At 42.5% G+C, this 21,614-nt stretch overlaps 1 protein-coding gene across 1 annotated transcript in view; it reads right to left on the bottom strand.

The window, feature by feature from the left end:
- sctr (secretin receptor) overlaps positions 1-21,614 on the bottom strand; it is a 38,424-nt gene that overhangs the window by 5,934 nt on the left and 10,876 nt on the right. Inside the window, 7 exon segments of the mRNA XM_078229168.1 lie at positions 4,082-4,151; positions 5,097-5,157; positions 5,309-5,462; positions 9,013-9,145; positions 11,062-11,159; positions 11,321-11,424; positions 19,844-19,951. Of these exon segments, the coding sequence (XP_078085294.1) occupies positions 4,082-4,151; positions 5,097-5,157; positions 5,309-5,462; positions 9,013-9,145; positions 11,062-11,159; positions 11,321-11,424; positions 19,844-19,951 (728 nt within the window).

The raw sequence follows: 21,614 nt of genomic DNA on the forward strand, positions 1-21,614 counted from the left end.
TCTTAGTCGTACATAGCTCTATATGTTCTCGACAGAAGGAAAGAGCAGCCATCAGTGCTATTTAAAGGATCATCGATTTGTGTCCCACTATGGATGGATGGATTAGACATGGTAAATGTGTGGGGCTTCGAGGATAGGGTGGGGGAAAGGGCCTCAGTAAGATACTCTGTCAGAGAGATTTGGTGCAGTTTCAATGGGCCAAATGGCCTCCTTTTGCACTGTAGGTGTTCCATAATCCTATGACACTTTAGTTTATTTGCTGATTCATTTCAACTGGCTTTCCTATGATTACAGAAGCATTTGAGTTCAAATTGCGACCATCCACGGGGTTTGGTGTGGTAGTTGATCTTGACTTCAAGGTGACAAACTAGTTGCTACTCGATATCAGTGCTCTAATCGACTTTCCTTTTGGAATACAAAATGTCTGGGAGAATGAGCAGAGAACCATACAGAGCAGAGGACACATTACTGAAAGAGGAAGGAGGAGGAGTGCAAGAGGGCATATCTGTCTCGTGTATTTGGGGAGCAGGTTTCCTACCTGAACCTTAAGGAGGAAATGTATATGTGATATCTGAACTTCATTAAGAATGTCTTCCCTGAAATCTACCACTGAATGCAGCCTCAAGTGCAATCTCTGAGAAGCGTATGGACCTCATTGCCGATAGCTCTGAAGGTAACAGTGGCTATTAACTTTATACAAGTCTCTTCCAGTGTGGAGAGGGAGATATTTACAAAAGCTCTCACTGTCCGTCTCTAAGGGAGTTCACCTCATTTCCTCAGGCAAAAAAATCACATGGTTTCATGAGGATTGCAGGTTTTCTTATGGTGCAGGGTGCCACGTGTTGCACACACATCACTTATTGGGTGCCGCATGTCAATGCTGAGATGTACCATGACATAAAAGAGATTGCATTCCCTTAATGACCAACTGGGATGCACCCATACATAGTGAATCATGCAGGTCACCACCTGGTATCCTGGCACCAGTCATGATGCCAAATGGCCTCATTCTGTACAATGAGATTCTCTGGACTGGGGAGGAATTATTTAGTGATCATCACTTTCACGTTCTCAAATACAGCATCATCAAAAATAAATATTTTAAAATAATTTTAAATATATGAAAAATGGAGACCATCATGTAAGTAAATAAGTGTACCCGTGAATTGCAATAACTCTTAAATTAACATAAGTTTCCAACATCAATATGATACTATATACAGGGCATTGAACAATTATTTCAAGTATGAATTTTTTGAATAATGTGTCCCAAATCCCTCCCCACCATTTGTCCACGGGATCTTGTTGGCAACAAACATGTAAGTCTGAGCTATTACCTGATTGGCACCACCAACTCTGACAGAAAATAACCAGAATCCCAGAGAGATGCATGAATGGGTTTCCACTGATATTCCAGTGAAGTTATGGTGACCAATCTGGAGAACCCACAAGGAAATTCTCAATCCATCATGGTATAAGAGAATGCAAATATATTAAATTGAAGTGGGAAGTTTGACTGTTTTTGAAATTGTACATATTCAAACAAAGATAATGGGCCAAAAGTTCTTCAGAGTAGCAATCAGCGACCCCCCCATCTCGCCTGACCTTCCAACTCAGGCTGAATGATCCGAGTTAGTGCAGTATATCCCTGGGGCCTAGCATAGAAGGGTAGCTCAGCCAAAGGAAAGGAGGCCATATCCCACCCCCTTTTTTTTAAAGTGCTTGCTGCTGTAAACCAGGTAAGTTAAGGGTCCATGGAAGTTTAAAGGTCCTTGTCAGGCCATGGAGAAGATAAATGAGTCAGGCAAGTGGGTGGAATTTGGAAGGCAATTGAGGTGGATTGGTGAAGGGGTGTGTCAGGTCTTGGTGGGGGAAGGGGGAGCCTCAGGAGAAGATGTTGGGCCTCTGGGCTAGGTATGATAGTTGGGCCTGGTGAGATGGGGAGGGAGAGGAATCCCCGTGGAGTTGGGGGAAGCCCGTGGGTTGGGGAGTTCCAGTCGGAGGGTATAGACCCTTATCGGCAATGATGTCCATATGCTTCTCAGAGATTGCACTTGAGGCTGCATTCAGTGGTAGATTTCAGGGAAGACATTCTTAATGAAGTTCAGATATCACATATACATTTCCTCCTTAAGGTTCAGGTAGGAAACCTGCTCCCTAAATACACGAGACAGATATGCCCCTCCAGCACTCCTCCTCCTTCCTCTTCCAGTAATGTGTCCTCTGCTCTGTACGGTTCTCTGATCATTCTCCCAGACATTTTGTATTCCACAAGGAAAGCCGATTAGAGCACTGATATCGAGTAGCAACTAGTTTGTCACCTTGAAGTCAAGATGGCATCTCCCCCACCTTAGGGGTGGGGGAGATGCCATGAGTGGAGTAATAGAGGTGGGGGGTGATGGGCGGGGGGTGGGATATTGGGTTACAGGGGAGTCCTGTGTCTGTGTACAATAATTATCCAGTAGTTAGAAGAGGTTTTAAATCTTCGATCTTTTTCTGGGTTACTATTGATGCCCAGTCAGAACCTCTGAAGTTTGTGATTTAAATCACTTTTTCAGATGGTTCCTAGTGCAGGACATTTGCCCAGGGGAAGGCTGCAGTTCCAGAAAATTGCTGTGCATAGCCTTACCTTTGAAGCTCTGAAGGGAATTCTCCAGCGCAAGTTAGGGGCGCCCCATCCCTCAATACTATGCCTTGGAGTTTGAATGTCACAGCCCTTTATGTCAACTTAACAAGCATATTGGTAGTTTATTTTATTTATTTTGCCAAAAATTGTATGAACAACTATTACAAAGCATTTGAGACAAAATAGCTTATTATTCTGCTATTAATAATACACTGTTTCTGTTTAAAATGTCTAATTTGAGAATTTTATCCCACGAGCTATATGTGTGACCTTTTCAGTGAAAATGCCAGTGTGTGTGTGATTGTAGAAGTGACTTTATGCTTTGGATTCTCACTTACTGGGAACTGAGCTTGGGCAGTTGGTAGAACCAACTAACTTTCAATATATTAGTTAACCTCCTGCGAGTTCTGCCCAACATTAAGTCAACGTGGCTTGGTTACCATGGGGAAATGAGGGCTCAGGTCAAGTGCTATTGAAATCCACATGCCAGGTTTAACAGCTGAAAACAAAGGACAGAGCAGGTGGTTTTGCCACAGGTAGTCTTAAAGACTTTCAGAAGTCTGATTAAAAAATCCAGGACAGAGAGAGAGAGTCCCAGAGAGAGAGCAATAGGGATAGCAGCCTGCTGCAGCCAGCAGAGGGGAAAAAAGTTGTTTTCCTCTGTTAGCTCAGACTGAATGTCAGTGAGAGGACATTCTCTGTTGAAGAGTAGGAATCTATGAAATTTGAAGAACATTGGAAGATTAATCCTGATGTGGTTGGGAGGGAACTGTTCTGCTCGAAGTCGGTTTGCAATTTTTCAGAAGCCTGAAGAAAAGAATCTTCAATGGCTCCATAGCTAAAATCTCAGCAAGGTGGGGGGAGAAACAATCCCATTGGAAGCTGGAAGTAATTTTGGGCTAGTTCCTGTAAAAGCTGAAATTCTGTAGAGAATGTGTTGTAATGCATAAATGCGTCATAGGGTTTTTGAGTGTGTTAAAAAACAAATAAGAGATGTCATTTACATAGTTTAGAGTATTAGTTGCCTACGACTTAATATTTAGTTGATGTTGATATCAGTTTGTTACAGTAATAGTCTTAAAATATGAAGTTTTGTGGTGTGATCCTTTGGGAATCAATTTGGGAATTCAAATCTCTTTTTAAACATTATTGGTCTCCATGGGAATGTATTAAATTGGATTTGGGTTTTATCTTATGATCATTGAATAAAATTCAGAATGTTACTAAGGTACTTAATGTTATTTAAGCACAATACTGATTTTTTAACTCAAATTGCCAAAAGCTATGCCCATTTGAGAAAATAAATGCATGCATCCCACACTGGTTTGCAAATTGCTGAATATTTGACATTTCTAGGGTATATTATTTAATTATAAATTGAAATTATTTCAAATATGGCACTTATGCTAATAATTTAACGTAGCTCAAAATCACTTTTAATTAAAACATACTTACAAAAATAGATCCAATTAGAGGTCCTTTAATGATCCACCATATTTGTTCATCAGAATTAACATCCCAGCAGCTGTGGATAGGTCACAAAGAGATGATGAAGCTTTTAAATGGTGCTGTATCTCGGGCTACTGAAATCTCCATTCACATTGGTGGGACCAGAAGATCCTGCCAGCATGAAGGGTTTGAAAATTCTGGCCTCTGATTCTAAATGACCAAACACTGCCTGTGATTTGAACAAACTATTTGATTAGGTAAAGCGGAACTGAATTTACACTTAGTACCAAATCACTTTAATTTATCGTCACACTTCGTGATCAATAGATGGTTGAAGTAAAGCTGGAACATGATTCGTATGATTCAAAATTAGAAAAATAATTAAATTTGCAAAAGGTATTTGTAATAACTCGAAGCGACTCGGTATTGCTGGTGTAAAACAAGAAGATTCATTCAACAAGAAGATACTATTTACAACCAAAGAATTTGCAACACGAGTCTGCTCCCAACAACTTGTCCTGCCGGCTTCCAGCCCGAGGGATGTGCGCCATTGCTCCCACTTGGCCGAGGTTTGTGTGCAAGCACTCCATTGGTTCTGGCCCAATCACGTGACTCATGAAGGATCACCTCCCAAAGAGGCCAAGCTACCACAGTATTAAAGAACAATTGTCGAAATGAGAGGGAGACAACATTGATTTTCATAGAGGGCATGGTAATCCTTTTCAGTTATCTTAATGGAATGCCAGAGGATAATTTCTCACCCATTCAAAGCATTGGCAGCTTTAAATCACTGTAGTTTTCTGTCATTACCATACATTTTTATATTCGTATATGAGAATGCTGTAGTACCTTCGGAACTTTTACTCCTGTTCATATATGATATTTTTGCTGCTAATATCTAACATTAAAAATAATATCATCTGCCTTTGAAAGTCTTAATAAAGGTATGACCTGAAAAGTTCCTTTACAGCAACAATTGTTCTTCAATCTAGGTTTTATTTATCACGGAATCATTACTTACCCAATATTCTCATACATCTGTCTTGCAATTGACCAGAATATAACAAAAACTGCCGGTGCACCTGAAAGTGGAAAATTTGAAAAAAAAAACTCAACAAAATAAAGGAAAATCAGATTATTTGCCGCAGGAAGAAAGAATGACATTTACCAAAAGGAATAGTTTAGAATTGTACAAACATATATGTGATTTATGTCTCTTGAAGTGGAACTTACCCCATCCTAGAATAATGTATCTCCAGAAGTATTTTTGCTCCAAAAAGACTGTTATCACCAGAGCTGTGTGCAGATATGATGCTTCAACAAGCAGCCAACTGTAATTCGCCATGTTACAGTATTGGAAAAAAACAATAACAATTTTGCATTCAACCTGGATAACAAGGTAAACAGAAACACAATAGATCACAAGTCAAGCCTTTACTTTCCTCAGCACAGAAACAGATAACTTACTGTTTTTATAGTCATGCTGTTATACTATGACTTATATTGTGCACTTACACTATTACTTTTGGTTTAGCCTGTGCTTAGATGTAAAAATAGCATTATATCTTAGAGGAAATTGACAGTACATATTCAGAGGAATAAGGTGCATATTGGGAGCCAATCAGCAATCTGGTTTGCAGGAGCACTGTCTCCAAGTTATAAGAGATCACCAGCGGAATATAATTTGAGGCAACTTGTGGTTTTCACCAGCAGTAGCATAACTCCAGCCGATATGAAGGTATGTCTTTTGTTATGATTCCAGCCAGAAACTCCAAGGTGTTTGATGAAGATAGCCTAGATCCTAAGTTTTTACCTTTGAATTTGGCACAGGTGAGCATAAGGTGTTTCACTCCAGGTATGATTCAAGTGACCCACTAGAAAGCTTTTACCAAACAAAGTTTATTTAAGAACACAGTTACACTATAATAAGAAAAATTAGCTTAACTTTTACCAATTACAAGAGAACAATCATAATATTACATAAACCCTAACCGCCAAGTATACTGTTCCAAATCAAATAACCCCCACAAACATTCACACTGTTCTAGGCTTGGCACAGAAAGCAAGTATGCTCATGTGATGCTGGATTTTGCAGCTTTTTAACACTGAAAAAGCTGTGAATTAGTCCTTTGGATGTTGAACTAAAATGCTGGGACTTTCCAGTCCTGGAAATTTCACACACCTTGAGAGAAAGATAAGAGACACTGCTTGCCTCTAGCTTCTAGCTAGCAACTCACAGACAGCAGAATTTTCACTCCAGAGAGAGAGAGAGAGAGAGAAGGAATATTGTTTTCAGTCTGCAGTCCAAACAATCCTGAGCTAAAATGAAACTAAAACCTTGGATTTTTCCTGTGGGGAAAAAACTGTCTAAAGGCATCACCTGACCCAAAAGGGTCATAAAATTCCAGGACACTGCATTAATCCAGATTAAAAATAAAAAAGATATCCATCATATTGTTTCAGTAACAATTAGAGGACACCAACTCAGACATCACAGCAACAATAAAACACCAGGACCTTTTCGAAAAAAGCTTCAGTGAAACATGATTCAAATACATTTCTTAAAGGCACAGTATCATCACACTTTAGATGCAAAATGATTGTTTTTTTTCAGATCAAGATCCAGACTTGGAACCCCATGTGTCCTCACATTTCCACCATTCCACGGATCTAGATGTTGATATTTGTTGATATCCATGACCTGAATTTTTAGGTTGGTGGGGTCTCTCTTCCTGCCTGCAGGCAGGACTTCCATGCCTCATTTGAGAGGAAGTCCCACCTTAAAGTGCTGCTGGCCAGTCACATGGCCAAAAAGAGGGTGATCGGTATCACAGGGAAGGCCAGGTGTGGGAGGGATCTCCAGCAGCCACTGGACCTTAAAGGTCTTTTTCGGGCTTCCCCTGTGCCGAGTAAATAATCCCACCAGTTTAAAAATTGAGGCTGGGCAGGAAATGACCCTTTAAGGGCTTCAGCTGGAGCAAGGGTAGGCTTCCCATATGAGGCCTTGTTTGCACCAGCGTAAAACCACTGTGTGGCCAGGCAGACAGGAACCCAAAGGGAATCCCGTTCCTTCAATTTCATGCTCTCCCCCACTCCTAACCCCCCCCCCCCCCCCAGCTAAAAACACTGCAGTGGGGGAGTGGAAAGTTCTGGCTCATGTTACTCAGGTCTAAAGGAGGTGCAGATATTAGGTAAGTGGCATGTTGCACAGTCCTCCAACCCGTATTATTTTTTAGACTTTCAACTGGGCAGACAGAACTTCCTCAGTGCAATACTTGGGGCAAGCCAGATTCTGAGCATCATCTCATTATCTACTTCTGGCTAGCCTCTCCTGGTTGTTTTGCATCAGCATTCTGCCCCAAAAGAAAGTCCAGACCAGGCTAATATTAAAATAAAACTGAAAATGCTGGAAAAACTCAGAAGGTCTGGCAGCATCCGTGAAGAGAGAAACAGAGTTAACGTTTCGAGTCCATATGACTCTTCTTCAGAGTTGAAGAGAAATAGAAATATGATGCTTTTGAAGAGAGAGGGTGGATAAGGTGGAGCAAAATAGAAGATCAGGGATAGTTCAGAGCTCAGGAGATATTAAATGACAAAGATATCATGGACACAAGACAGAGTGGTAATGATGTTGTTAAAAAGAGTGGAATTTTCCAGTCCCGCCAGTGGCAGGAATTGTCATGGGCAGGATGGGAAAATTTGGAAAATGGTTCAAATTTTCCCATTCTGCCCACAATGATTCCTGCAAAGTATTTATTTTGCATGTGACTCTCTTGTTATAGAAGGCTACATGGGTTTATCATTAACAAATACCCACATTTAGAGCTAACCTAGTTAAATTAATTGTTTTTCTCCACTTCACCAACTCTTTCTTTTGAAAAGTAGGAACAGTCCTCTGTACAAATGTCTGTCAGCATTTTCTTCTGACCCCATCAATATTTACAGACATCTACTATGCTGATACTGTGCTATTTTGCTATATTTTGTATTTAAGGTGGGGTTGTTTTAAGAGGCAGTGTTTTGTTACAAGAGTTGATTTGTCTGGTAAGTATGCAATAGATTCTAAGAACTAATTTTAGCTAGGAATGTGTTACTTTGTAGAGTTAATGAGCACCTTGTTTATTTAGGTTCTCCTGGGATTTTAGGATTAGGTCAGCAGATTCTTGTGAGTTTTGCTTCGGCTGATTGACAGGAACGGAGTCTTGTGATTAATGGGAAGAGCTATGTTTGCAGGAAAGAAAGAGTCTCAATTTCATTTTAAAATACAAGGAGTTGCTGCCTGGACTGCCAGAAGAAAGTAATGTCGCTCTGTCTCTTTCTGTCCAGAGGTGTTCTGAAAACCCCAGAACTGTTAACCTAAGACAAGCAGGTATGTCTGCCTTTTGCTAACTAATTTTAAAGAGAAATATTGCTTGATTAGAACTCATACTGATAGGTTAGCAGTTAAGAATTGTGTTTCGCCTTTAAGTATTGTTCAATTGTTAAAGATTAAGCTAATTCATTTGTTATAATTAAACTGTGTTGTTAAATAAAGTTTGTTTTTGATCATAGCTCCCCAGTGTGTCAGTAGAATCATGCCTGGAGTGAAACAACTAATAGAAAATTGTTGTGGACCAGTCTGGCTTCATAATATATCTTCCTGTTTCTGATGTGGTACCCTTACACTACCATTCGATTAAAACTAGCAAACACAAAATTGTCATCAATACATTTGACCACATAAGACATATTGTCCAATGTCCTATGCTCAATTACTTAACCAATGATTAAGCATTGTGATGGAAAATTTCAGTTCCAGGTATATGGTTCCTGCCAATTTTCCATATCATGTCTTCTACTGACGTATTTATAAACACATGGATATTTTAAGACAATAAAAAAATTTAGAATGATCCCTACAAATAATTATCACTTTCGTTATGCAATGAAATAATTACCGAGTATGAATTACAGTGCTGGAGATCTTCACTGGAAAACAGGACACTGTCTTTTATGAAGATGGAAATTGCGCGAAGAATATACGACACAAACAAATGCATATGAATATAATTCCTGGTACAGTGAAGCTTCCTAGAAAATACGCAACATGTTTTGGTTATATTAGTTCCATATTTAGACAACTTAAATTGATCTATCATTCTGTATATATTTTAAAATAACATCAGATCACACAAAGCATTGTGAATGTCCCAGTATTGAGGACTAGGCAGCAGGAAGGAGGAGAGTGCAGTTTGATTTATAAGTATGTGCCTTCTAGAATGGAAGACAAGTACATTGATTCTATAGGGAAGCCAAGGGCACAAAGGACTGAATGGAAAGGGATGGGTAGGGGGGTCACTGGTTCCAAAGAGTGAAGGAAAGAACCAGAATAAAGGTAGAGTTGGATAGCATTAGGCTGATGTTGCTGAGCTTGCCGGAGTACATATGGAATTAGTAAGTAAACTGTTTAAATTGTTTTATTACATCTATCTTATTTTTTATTTTCTTGGTCTTGGCTATAGAGACAAATGGAGAAAATGAAAATCTATTGTCAGGGCAACTTTCTGTTTTTGGTTTTGGAATATAATTGATTCATGCTGATCATGTGAGTCAACTTTCACTGGCCAGTATACATATTGGGATTCTTACAGTTCCAGATGTTCTAAGATTGGTCTTGTTTGAAGTCTTGTCAATAGGACCCGAGCCATTTTTTCACCATGTGAGCTTGAGTTTGGAAGAGGGTGCATTAAAAGCATCCTGTGACATGGTGGAAACCCTGATTATTATTTATTTATGTGTTTATTTATTAGTCACAAGTTGGCTTACATGAACACTGCAATGAAGTTACTGTGAAAATACCCTACCTGCCACACTCTGGTGCTTGTTCAGGTACACTGAGGGAGAATTTAGCATGGCCAATGCACCTAATTAGCACGTCTTTCGGATTATGGGAAGAAACCAGAGCACCCGGAGGAAACCCACGCAGACACGGGGAGAACGTGCAAACTCCACACAGTGACCCAAGCCAGGAATCAAACCCAAATCCCTGGCGCTGTGAGGCAGCAGTGCTAACCACTGTGCCACCATGCCACCCTGATTGGACCATTTTGTGCTGTACATTGTGCAAATTCATGGAGGTTGTCACCTTCTGATCTGATAAGTGCCTGGTCTACCTCAGACCACCTAGGAAAGGCAAGGTGTTTCAATCATTTGGACAACAGATGAAACTATCTGTTTCATGCTGCTACATTTCAGGAGCAACATGAGTGGTATTCACCACTAACAGGATGCTGCTGTCAAACCAAAAAGACATTCTGCCTATCACACAAATGAGTAACATGGTGTATGAATTTCAGTGCCAGTGTAATGCTTGGTATGGATGCCGCATGCCCCAAAGACTGGCGGATCATATCAAACAACATGTTTCTTCTGCTGTTCACAATGGGCAAGGTACAGACCACAGTAAACCAGCCCATGCTTGTAAAACTTAAATCACAATGTCTAACATTGGATGTGATTCCACAAGTGGACAACATTTGCTAAATAATCCTCAATGTGCTAAGAATTATGCTGACAAACAATTTAATAGTATCAGTTGGGCTTGCATTTGTGTGTACTGGAAGCTACAAATATTAATACACAGGACCCTATTTTTTGCAGACAGAAAGAACATGCATACACATTCCCTCTCTTTCAGCTAGACAATAAGTGGAAGTTATTCGCTGACTTATTCCTCAGGGCAATGCCTTGACTAATCATGATCAAACTGCCTGGTTTAAATTTCAAGCAGTGCTTTTAAATTTAGTTAGTTAGCTGTCAGTGACTCGGAGCATTCTCCATAGCAATGCTTGTACCAATGAGAGTCTACTTGTCAAAACCAATGTTTCCCTCTATATCGGTTTTCTTGTGTAGTGTCCTGATGAATGCAAGATGAAAAACTTCAACATGCCTCTTTTCTGAACTAGACAAATCTTTTATTAATACAATACTGCTGAAGTTGCACTCACCGAAATAAGCCCAGGATTGCTACAGCTATGGACAGGGATATGAAGGATGTGCTGTATCCCACTGTGTACACAATTTTCACATTCATGTAGAATGATCTCTTTATAGAAATACAAATAAATTCCATTAAAAAAAACATTCAACTATATATACCATGTTTTAAATAATTTATTTGCCTAATAAATTTTATTTATTAGGCAAATAAATTTTCAAGGGAAGGGGGGTGTTCACTCTGTTACATTTGTGTCACTGCATACATACCTTGACAATTTTTGTGGTATCATTCCTATCATATCCACAAGCTGTTTCATATCCAGGGAATATATCAGACCAGCCCTCACTTGTGCAGTTTCGATAAACAAAACCTGGCAAAAATTACAAATAGATCTTGATCAGTTTACCGAATGTTTAAGGTAAGGCATTGGAAATACAAACCACCATAGGCAACCCAATCAACCTTCAACTGTGCTCATTCCTTTGGAGAATAACATGTAAGCAAAGAGGAAAACTCTTTTTGAAAGAGAAATCATGTTTCACAAATCTACTGGAATTGTTTGAGGATATAACTAGTAGAGTTGATGAGGGGAAGCCAGTCGATGTGGTTTATTTGGACTTTCAGAAGGCTTTCAACAAAGCCCACAAGGAGATTAGAATTTAAGATGAAAGTGTATGTGATTGAGGGTAATGTATTGAGATGGATATAAAACTGGTTGGCAGACATGAAACAAAGAGGAGTAGTAAATGGGTCTTTTTCCAAATAGCAGGCAGTTACTAGTGGGGTACCACAGGGATTGATATATATATTAATGATTTAGATGTGAGAACTAAATGTAATATCTCCAAATTTGCAGATGGCACAAAGCTGGGTGGGAGGGTGAATTGTGAGGTGGATGCAGCGATCCTTCAGTGTGATTTGGACAAGTTGAGTGAGTGGACAAATTAATGGCAGATGCAGTATAGTTTGGAAAAATGTCAGGTTATCCACTTTGGTAGCAAGTATGGGAAGGCAGATTACTTTCTGAATGGCCATAAATTAGAAGAAGGGAATGTGCAACAAAACCTGGGTGTCCTCATACACCAGACGCTGAAGGTAAGCATGCAGGTGCAACAGGCAGTAAAAAAAGGCAAATGGTATGTTCACTTTCATGTCAAGAGGATTCAAATGCAGGAGCAAGGATGTCTTACTGCAATTATGCAGGGCCTTGGTGAGGCTACATCTGGAATATTGTGTGCAGTTTTGGTCTCATACCTGGGCAAGGATGATCTTTCTCTCGTGGGAGTACAGAGAAGGTTTACCAGACTGATTCCTGGGATGAGAAGACTGACATATGAAGAGAACTTGAGTCAGTTAGTTTGTATTCGCTGGAGTTTAGTAGAATGAGGGGGGGGATCTCATGTAGACCTTTATAATTATGACAGGAACAGAAAATGCTGGAAAATCTCAGCAGGTCTGACAGCATCTGTGGAGAGAGAATGGAGCCAACATTTTGAATCTGGATGACCCTTCATCAGCTCTGATGAAGGGTCATCCAGACTCAAAACGTTGGCTCTATTCTCTCTCCACAGATGCTGTCAGACCTGCTGAGATTTTCCAACATTTTCTGTTTTTAAAACAGTCTCCAGCATCTGTAGTATTTTGCTTTTATAATTCTAACAGGACTAGGCAGGGTAGATGCATGAAGGATATTCCCAATAGTGTGGGTGCCCAGAACCAGGAGTCAGTCAGGACAGAGATGAGGAGAGATCTCTTCACCCAGAGAGTGGTCAGCTTGTGGAAATTGCTACCACAGAAAGTAGCTGAGGTCAAAATATTGTATGTTTTCAAGAAGCAGTTAGATATAGCAGTTGGGATGAAGTGGATCAAAGGATATTGGGGGAAGGCAGGATCAGGCTATTGAGTTAGATGATGAGTTGGATGATCAGCCATGATCATAACGAATGGTGGAGCAGGCTCGAAGGGCTGAATGGCCTCCTCTTGCTCCTATTTTTTATGTTCCTAAGTCTCTTGAATGTTAGCCTCCAAATGTGGCTGCTTACTATTGGACAACTCCATCTGTTTCAAGTTGAGCTGCTGTCTCCTGAAGTTGCAAACTTGCAAGATTTCACACCCCTGCTCAAGCTGTGAGCCTCTCAGGAAATGCAAAATAATTGGTTAAGTGCACTGACCCTCAGCAATGTCATTTGGGACAAAGGTACATTCACTGTACTAGAGTTATATTCGTATGTTGGTTCCCTAAGTCACTCTCCACGGAAAATCTACCAAATATTGCTAAAGTTCTTAGCTGTCAATCTTGACTCATTGAAAGCACTCTTACTTTTGAATCAGCAGTTTGTGGTTTCAGACCCTGCTCTAGAAACTTGAGCAGATAGTTTAATAGGCTGGTACTTAAGCGGACATAATGTGGAAATGCCGGCGTTGGACTGGGGTAAACACAGTAAGGAGTCTAACAACACCAAGTTAAAGTCCAACAGGTTTATTTGGCAGCAAACGCCACTAGCTTTCGGAGCGCTGCTCCTTTGTCAGATGGAGTGGAAATCTGTGAGTGGAAATCTGCAGATTTCCACTCCATCTGACGAAGGAGCAGCGCTCCGAAAGCTAGTGGCGTTTGCTACCAAATAAACCTGTTGGACTTTAACCTGGTGTTGTTAGACTCCTTACTTAAGTGGACTCCAGATGTTGCCTCTCTGAAGAGACATTAAACTGAGGACCCATCTTCCCTCTCAGATAGGTGTAATGATTCCAAAACACTTTCAGAAGAAGAGCAGAACAATTGTCCTGGTGATCTGGCCAACATTTATCTTTCAAACGGCACCTAAAATGCACAATCTCATTTATTCCATTATTATTTGTGCAACCTTGTGCAAGAATTGGCTCTCACATCTCCTTTAGTACAGCAGTGACTACACATCAAAAACAAAGATTGATGGTTAATCGATGGGTTAATTGACGGGTCATGATGAGGCCATCAAAGGAACTGTATAAATGCCAGCTCTTTCTTCTTAAAAAAATTAAAGACTACTTGACCATTGATCAGGAAACTGTGGCAGGGGACCCAGCATTCCCCCCCCCCGCCCCCGCCGCCGCCCCCCCTCCCCCCCGCCCCCGCCCCCTCCCCCCGCCGCCCCCCCCGGCCTCCAAAATTGAAATCAATAGAAGTGAAAATCAGCAATAAAGGGCAGTTGATCTGAAACAGCAGTTTCACACATGGGTTGTACATTGAAAATCTGCCCCCTTGTCTTTGTCTGGTGTGTCAGAAAGTGCCATTGAATAGGAGCTGGGGAAAAGAGGAGGAAAACATTCTTCAGCAATTCACTCTGGAATAGTGTTGAATAACCTACAAAAGTAAATACCTTGGCTGTAATTCTCCAGCCCGCAGCTGAAATTCTCCGGTCCCGCTGCAATGAACTGAGATTTGGCTGAGTGACAAATTCTCCGTTCTCGCTGGCTTTGGTAGTAGGGCATGTGAGACCAAGGAATTTTGACCCTCATCTTTATTGACTAGGCAATGACAACTTGAGGGCAAGCATTTTAAAATGTGTGATTTTCATTTATAATAGTGTTAAATCCATTCTCATGTTCATTTTTATTACTGTTTACCCACGGCATCATTCAAACTACAAGTAGACATTTCAAAATCGAATTTTTTTATTTGGAAGTTATACAGTTGATGAGAGTCCTCAGCTGTCCATGAAATAAGGACAATCCTGAATGTTTTTAGTACATTCTAAAGTAAATGAATGAACATAGATAACCCTCTAACATTACCAGCACCTGATAAGAGTTATCACAAAAATGTGTGTCCTTTGGATATATTCAGACTTCCACAAAATAAATTTTCCTGAATAGTTCGCAATTCATTATTATCTTTCTTAATTGCTAATTGTCTCTAGGGCGGTAGATTAACAGCAATATTGCTGCCAGAATCTCTAGCTCTGAGTTCAATTGGAACTTCTGCCAAATGGAACCCTTAGAAATGGTTCTGCTGAAATGAGAGTGGTGCCAAGCTCTATTATGTTGCAGAGATGGTGTTCTTAAAACTGTAGCTTTGTACAATTACTCTGCAGATTTGGCTATATTTTATTTCACACATTCCCTATTCCCCATTCACAGGGATTTACGAGTTTGCCTCTCTACTGATCCTGCTCTGTTAAAGAATTTGTCTTCTTACTTTGTACCAAGTGTAAGAATCCCTGATCTGGCAAAAAGTACCATTGGATCACAAAATCGGTTGCCCATAGCACATGGCACAGCGCAGGAGAGAAGCAGCAACAATCAAGCAGTAAGAATATGTGTAATCAGCCTTGAAAAGCTTGGCAGCGAGAGGAGCAGCAATCACTCCCAGACTGAGGTGAGGATTTACAGTAATTCATGAACTAGGGGGAATTAACTTTAAAAGGTAGACATCAAATCAGTTGGAATGTTATCTGGGATTGCTGAGAAACTGCTGTGTACATAAGAGGCAGAATGGGGATGTAAATCATTGGATGGGATTTTGAACCTACGTTAACGTAAACAGTGACATGGGGCCAAAAACTCGTGAGAGTCAGAAAATGAAAATCTCACCGGTGAGATCTCATTTTCCGATTTTCCACATCCTTCACCGGTGACATAACGAGGTTTCCACCCAGGAAAGTCGGGAATCTCATTTTAATAATTTAACATATCATGAGCAAGCCATCCCACTGTGACATCCAGCCTCATTGAATATTCAAATCCTGCCAGAGTGACGTCATGCTGGCGTGGTTTACAACAGCTCTATAAAAATGTGAACTTGGCAACCTCACTTCCGAGGGGGATATTAGAGATGAGCGCACAGGTTGCCATTACCCACCAGGGAGTCCAATGGAGAGGAGCACCAGAGTGGCCATGGAGGACCCAGGTAAATCCGAGTCAGGTCTGGGGGTGAGACGTTGAGTCTCGGGTGTTGGGAGGGGTGGTGGTGGATGGGGGAGGTCGACTTTGATCTAATCTAGCCCTCCGGTCTTGAGAGCGGGGTTGGGCTCTAGCCTGGTGCAGTCTTCAGGGGGCCATGAGCACAGTGCTCGGTGAGGAGGGCGGCATTTATGTGCCCTCTTGCAGTTTTGGTCACCTTTCTGCGAGGGAATGCCTATCCAGGGTGGTATTGGAAGGGAGTGGGAGTGGAAGCAGCCACCAGGTCAGGACAGAGGTCAGTGGCAATATTCCAAGGTGAGGTTGGTAACTACTCCAGGTCAACCGGTCACTGAGGGGTACAATTGTAGAGGGTTATGATTCACTCCATGAAGGGAGAGAACCCTGAGACTGAGAGGACAACAACGCTATTAACATATCTCCCCCACCCTCAGGATGTAATCATAGCTGTACGACCTGAGTAGTGTAGAGGAGCCTTGCTTCTGGTCTGGGAAGCCTGGCCAACAGGGCTGGTAGCATGGGTGGCTGGATGTTCAAAATGGAAGACTCAAATGAGCCAATACTGAGGAGAGCAGAGGGATGTAGGTAAAAGCTGATGATCATGTTGAGTTTAATCTGGAGGCTAGAAAATAACCAGCTTACCCATGCTTGCCAGAGGAGGATTTTATAAAATCAAATTTGACTGCCTACCATGGTGGGATTCAAGCTTGCAACCCCAGAGCATTGCTCTAGGCTTATGGATTACTAATCCAATGACCAAACCACTAGGCCACGGAAGGTTTATTTTAGATCATTCAAATTTTACCATCTACCATGGTGGGATTTTAGCCCGGAACTTCAGAACATTGCTCTAGGTTTGTGAATTACCAATTCAGTGACCGAGACCAGTAGGTCACAGGAGGAACCCAAATTTATCAGCTCACCTATGCCAGCCACAGGATGATTTACCATCAACCATGGTGGGATTCAAGCCTGGAACCTGGAGATGTGCCCCCCTGCCTTCCTCCCAAGCATTTTACTTCATGGCTTGCACCCAGCTTTATCTGAGAGATAACAGGTTGTGCACCCAATGCAAGGAGCAAAGGTTACAGAGCTCAGGACGGAGCCCTGATCCAACAAGTATTGTTGCAGCAGCATCCCCATTGCCCTCCACCCCCAGGATGTCTGCTCACAGGGTCAGTCAGTCGACGCATGTGCTCTCAGTCCTCACTCTTGGAGGGTCCTAAGGGCCACTAAGTCTATCTGAGGTAGACGCCTAACCGTCACACGGAGTTGGGAGTGGCTGGTATGGGCTCATGGCCATTGTGGGTGAGAGTAAGGGAGTGGAGTTCAGTGGAAAGAAGCTCACAGAAGGGAAAGGCTGCCATTGATTTGTCTTGATTAGGCAATGGGTCAGAGCTTTGACAGGACTCCTCATTGCTCTCTTCCCATTTCCTCCATCTCAGTTTTTGGATTGATGCTATCATGGAGCCAGTTGAGTTGGTAGTGATACTTATAGCTATGGGCCAGAAGAGAGGACGCCCACGTCAATGTGAGACTACACGTAGACTGGAGCAGCACTCTGAGAAGGAAGGGTTGGCAGGGCCTGCTGAGCTGCCGGAGGCTGCAACACACAAGGAGGTTGCTCAGTGGTGTCAGTACCAAGCACCGGTCTACGAGCGGAGAATGAGCTACCTGCAGATGATCGGGAACCAGTGTACGCTGGGACTGTGGATCTCCCGAGGAAGGATGGACCACCTGTGCCAGGTTATGCAGGAGATGGTGCCATCTGGGCTGGGAGGTCACCTGCTCGCTGCCTGTAGTCCTGAAGGTGATAGCACCCTGAACTAGAGGCTCCTTTCAGGGCTGCAGGGGTGACCTCTGTGGCATCTCTCAGTCTGCCGCACATTAGTGCATCAGAAAGGTGACTGCTGTGCTCTTTGCAAGGATGCACAACTTTGGCCAGGACCAGGCAAGCCAAGACATCAGAGCCATGGGGTTCACATGCATTGCTGGATTGCCCTAAGTCCAGCAAATAATATTCTGCATGCACGTGGCTCTGCATTCTTCATGCCATCATGGTGTCCTTTTAACCACACTGCTGCAATAAAAGACAACCAAAACGACCAAAATAACATTCCAAATCAACTTTAGCTACCAAACTATTCAGTATTTCATTCATTATTTCTCATCGCCCTTGTGCAACCCTTTAGTGCTGCCTTGACAATAGCTTTGTCTGGCCTGGAGCTCCTACACTGTACTATCCCAGTGAAGGCCACGCGGCTGGAGGAAGGCTGCTGACTGTTAGTGGACAAGACTGCAGATGGCCTCACAGGACACCCTTGGATATCTCTGGGCCTAGAAGCCTTGATGTCAGATTGCACCACATCAGCATGGGTGGCAGCATTCTGGGCTGGTTGGCTGATAGGTAAAGGCTAGAGGACTGGTGCACAAATAGTGCTGGGGTAAGAAATGCTGTCACCTTGAGAGAGGATAGAAGGCTTGTGCTTCACAAAGCCATTCCCAATCTCCTGACACTGTGGCTCAACAATCAGTTCAGTAAAGGTTATTTGATAACTAGAGTAGTTGGTTTCTGAGGAACTGATTTAATTTGATTTATTATTGTCACATGTATTGGGATACAGTGAAAAGTATTGTTTTTCACGCACAATACAGACAAAGCATACCGTTCATAGAGAAGGAAACGAGAGAGTGCGGAATGTAGTGTTATACTCATAGGTAGGGTGTAGAGAAAGATCTACTTATTTCAAGGTAGGTCCATTCAAAAGTCTGATGGTAACAGGGAAGAAGCTGTTCTTGAGTCAGTTGGTGTGTGACCTCAGACTTTTGTATCTTTTTCCTGATGGAAGAAGGTGGAAGAGAGAGTGTCCGGGGTGCATGGGGCCCTTAATTATACTGGCTGCTTTGCCGAGGCAGCGGGAAGTATAGACAGAGTCAATGGATGGGAGGCTGGTTTGCATGATGGATTGGGCTACATTCACGTCTTTTGTAGTTTCTTGCGGTCTTGGGCAGAGCAGGAGCCATACCAAGCTGTGATACAACCAGAAAGAATGCTTTCTATGGTGCATCTGTAAACGTTGGTGAGAGTTGTAGCTGAAATGCCAAATTTCCTTAGTCTTCTGAGAAAGTAGAGGCGCTTGTGGGCTTCCCTAACTATAGTGTCAGCATGGGGGGACCAGGACAGGTTGTTGGTAATCTGGACACCTAAAAACTTGAAGTTCTCGACCATTTCTACTTCAACCCCATTGATGTAGACAGGGGCATGTTCTCCTTTACGCTTCCTGAAGTCGATGACAATCTCCTTTATTTTGTTGACATTGAGGGAGAGATTATTGTCGCGCACCAGTTCACCAGATTCTCTATCTCATTCCTGTACTCTGTCTTGTCATTGTTTGAGATCCGACCCACTATGGTGGTATCATCAGCAAACTTGAAAATCGAATTGGAGGGGGATTTGGCCGCACAGTCATAGGTGTATAAGGAGTATAGTAGGGGGCTGAGAACACAGCCTTGTGGTGCACCGTTGTTGATGTTGATCGTGGAGGAGGTGTTGTTGCCTTACTGATTGCTGTTTCATGTTGTTTTTTTTGAAAACAGTTGTTTTCTGATGACAGCATGCTCTACATGTCTATAACTGAGCCAACAAAGATAAAAGCTTTTGGAGGCAATCAGTCAAGTGTGAAAAATGAGGTTCACTTTTGAAATTTGATGTGAATATACTCTATTCAAAGTTTAAATTGTAAAGAACAAGCATTTTCAGAGGACTATTGAAAAATTAACTGGACTATTAATACAGTGGTTTGTGAGTAAAATTTTTCTTGGTGACAATTTTAGCAAAAAATCTGCAGAATACAAAATTAATCTACTTCCTTTATTATCATTGTTTTCCTTACCTTCCTTGTGAGTCAGGACATAGATCACCTTGGGGCATGATCTGGCAACAGTCTTTCCCAGTGAGGAGGAGGGCCAACATGTTAAGTTATCCCATTTTCCAACACAACCTATTGCAATTCAAATAGAATCAGGTACAAAACAGTTTAGAAAATATGTTAGAAACGTTTTTTTCCCAACTTATCCTGCTTGACATGATTTTGAACAATCTTTGTCGGAAGAATAATAACCTCTGACATTTAATAATCACAGTAAGAAGTTTAACAACACCAGGTTAAAGTCCAACAGGTTTATTTGGTAGCAAAAGCCACACAAGCTTTCGAGGCTCTAAGCCCCTTCTTCAGGTGAGTGGGAATTCTGTTCACAAACAGAACTTATAAAGACACAGACTCAATTTACATGAATAATGGTTGGAATGCGAATACTTACAACTAATCCAGTCTTTAAGAAACAAAACAATGGGAGTGGAGAGAGCATCAAGACAGGCTAAAAAGATGTGTATTGTCTCCAGACAAGACAGCCAGTGAAACTCTGCAGGTCCACGCAACTGTGGGAGTTACAAATAGTGTGACATGAACCCAATATCCCGGTTGAGGCCGTCCTTGTGTGTGCGGAACTTGGCTATCAGTTTCTGCTCAGCGACTCTGCGCTGTCGTGTGTCGCGAAGGCCGCCTTGGAGAACGCTTACCCGAATATCAGAGGCCGAATGCCCGTGACCGCTGAAGTGCTCCCCAACAGGAAGAGAACAGTCTTGCCTGGTGATTGTCGAGCGGTGTTCATTCATCCGTTGTCGCAGCGTCTGCATAGTTTCCCCAATGTACCATGCCTCGGGACATCCTTTCTTGCAGCGTATCAGGTAGACAACGTTGGCCGAGTTGCAAGAGTATGTACCGTGTACCTGGTGGATGGTGTTCTCACGTGAGATGATGGCATCTGTGTCGATGATCCGGCACGTCTTGCAGAGGTTGCTGTGGCAGGGTTGTGTGGTGTCTTGGTCACTGTTCTCCTGAAGGCTGGGTAGTTTGCTGCGGACAATGGTCTGTTTGAGGTTGTGCGGTTGTTTGAAGGCAAGAAGTGGGGGTGTGGGGATGGCCTTGGCGAGATGTTCGTCTTCATCAATGACATGTTGAAGGCTCCGGAGGAGATGCCGTAGCTTCTCCGCTCCGGGGAAGTACTGGACAACGAAGGGTACTCTGTCCACTGTGTCCCGTGTTTGTCTTCTGAGGAGGTCGGTGCGGTTTTTCGCTGTGGCGCGTTGGAACTGTTGATCAATGAGTCTAGCGCCATATCCTGTTCTTATGAGGGCATCTTTCAGCGTCTGGAGGTGTCTGTTGCGATCCTCCTCATCCGAGCAGATCCTGTGTATACGGAGGGCTTGTCCATAGGGGATGGCTTCTTTAACGTGTTTAGGGTGGAAGCTGGAGAAGTGGAGCATCGTGAGGTTATCCGTGGGCTTGCGGTACATCGTGCCGGATCATCGACACAGATGCCATCATCTCATGTGAGAACACCATCCACCAGGTACACGGTACGTACTCTTGCAACTCGGCCAACGTTGTCTACCTGATACGCTGCAAGAAAGGATGTCCCGAGGCATGGTACATTGGGGAAACTATGCAGACGCTGCGACAACGGATGAATGAACACCGCTCGACAATCACCAGGCAAGACTGTTCTCTTCCTGTTGGGGAGCACTTCAGCGGTCACGGGCATTCGGCCTCTGATATTCGGGTAAGCGTTCTCCAAGGCGGCCTTCGCGACACACGACAGCGC

This window comes from Mustelus asterias, chromosome 14 (assembly GCF_964213995.1).
Source record: "Mustelus asterias chromosome 14, sMusAst1.hap1.1, whole genome shotgun sequence".
NCBI classification, from domain to species: domain Eukaryota; kingdom Metazoa; phylum Chordata; class Chondrichthyes; order Carcharhiniformes; family Triakidae; genus Mustelus; species Mustelus asterias.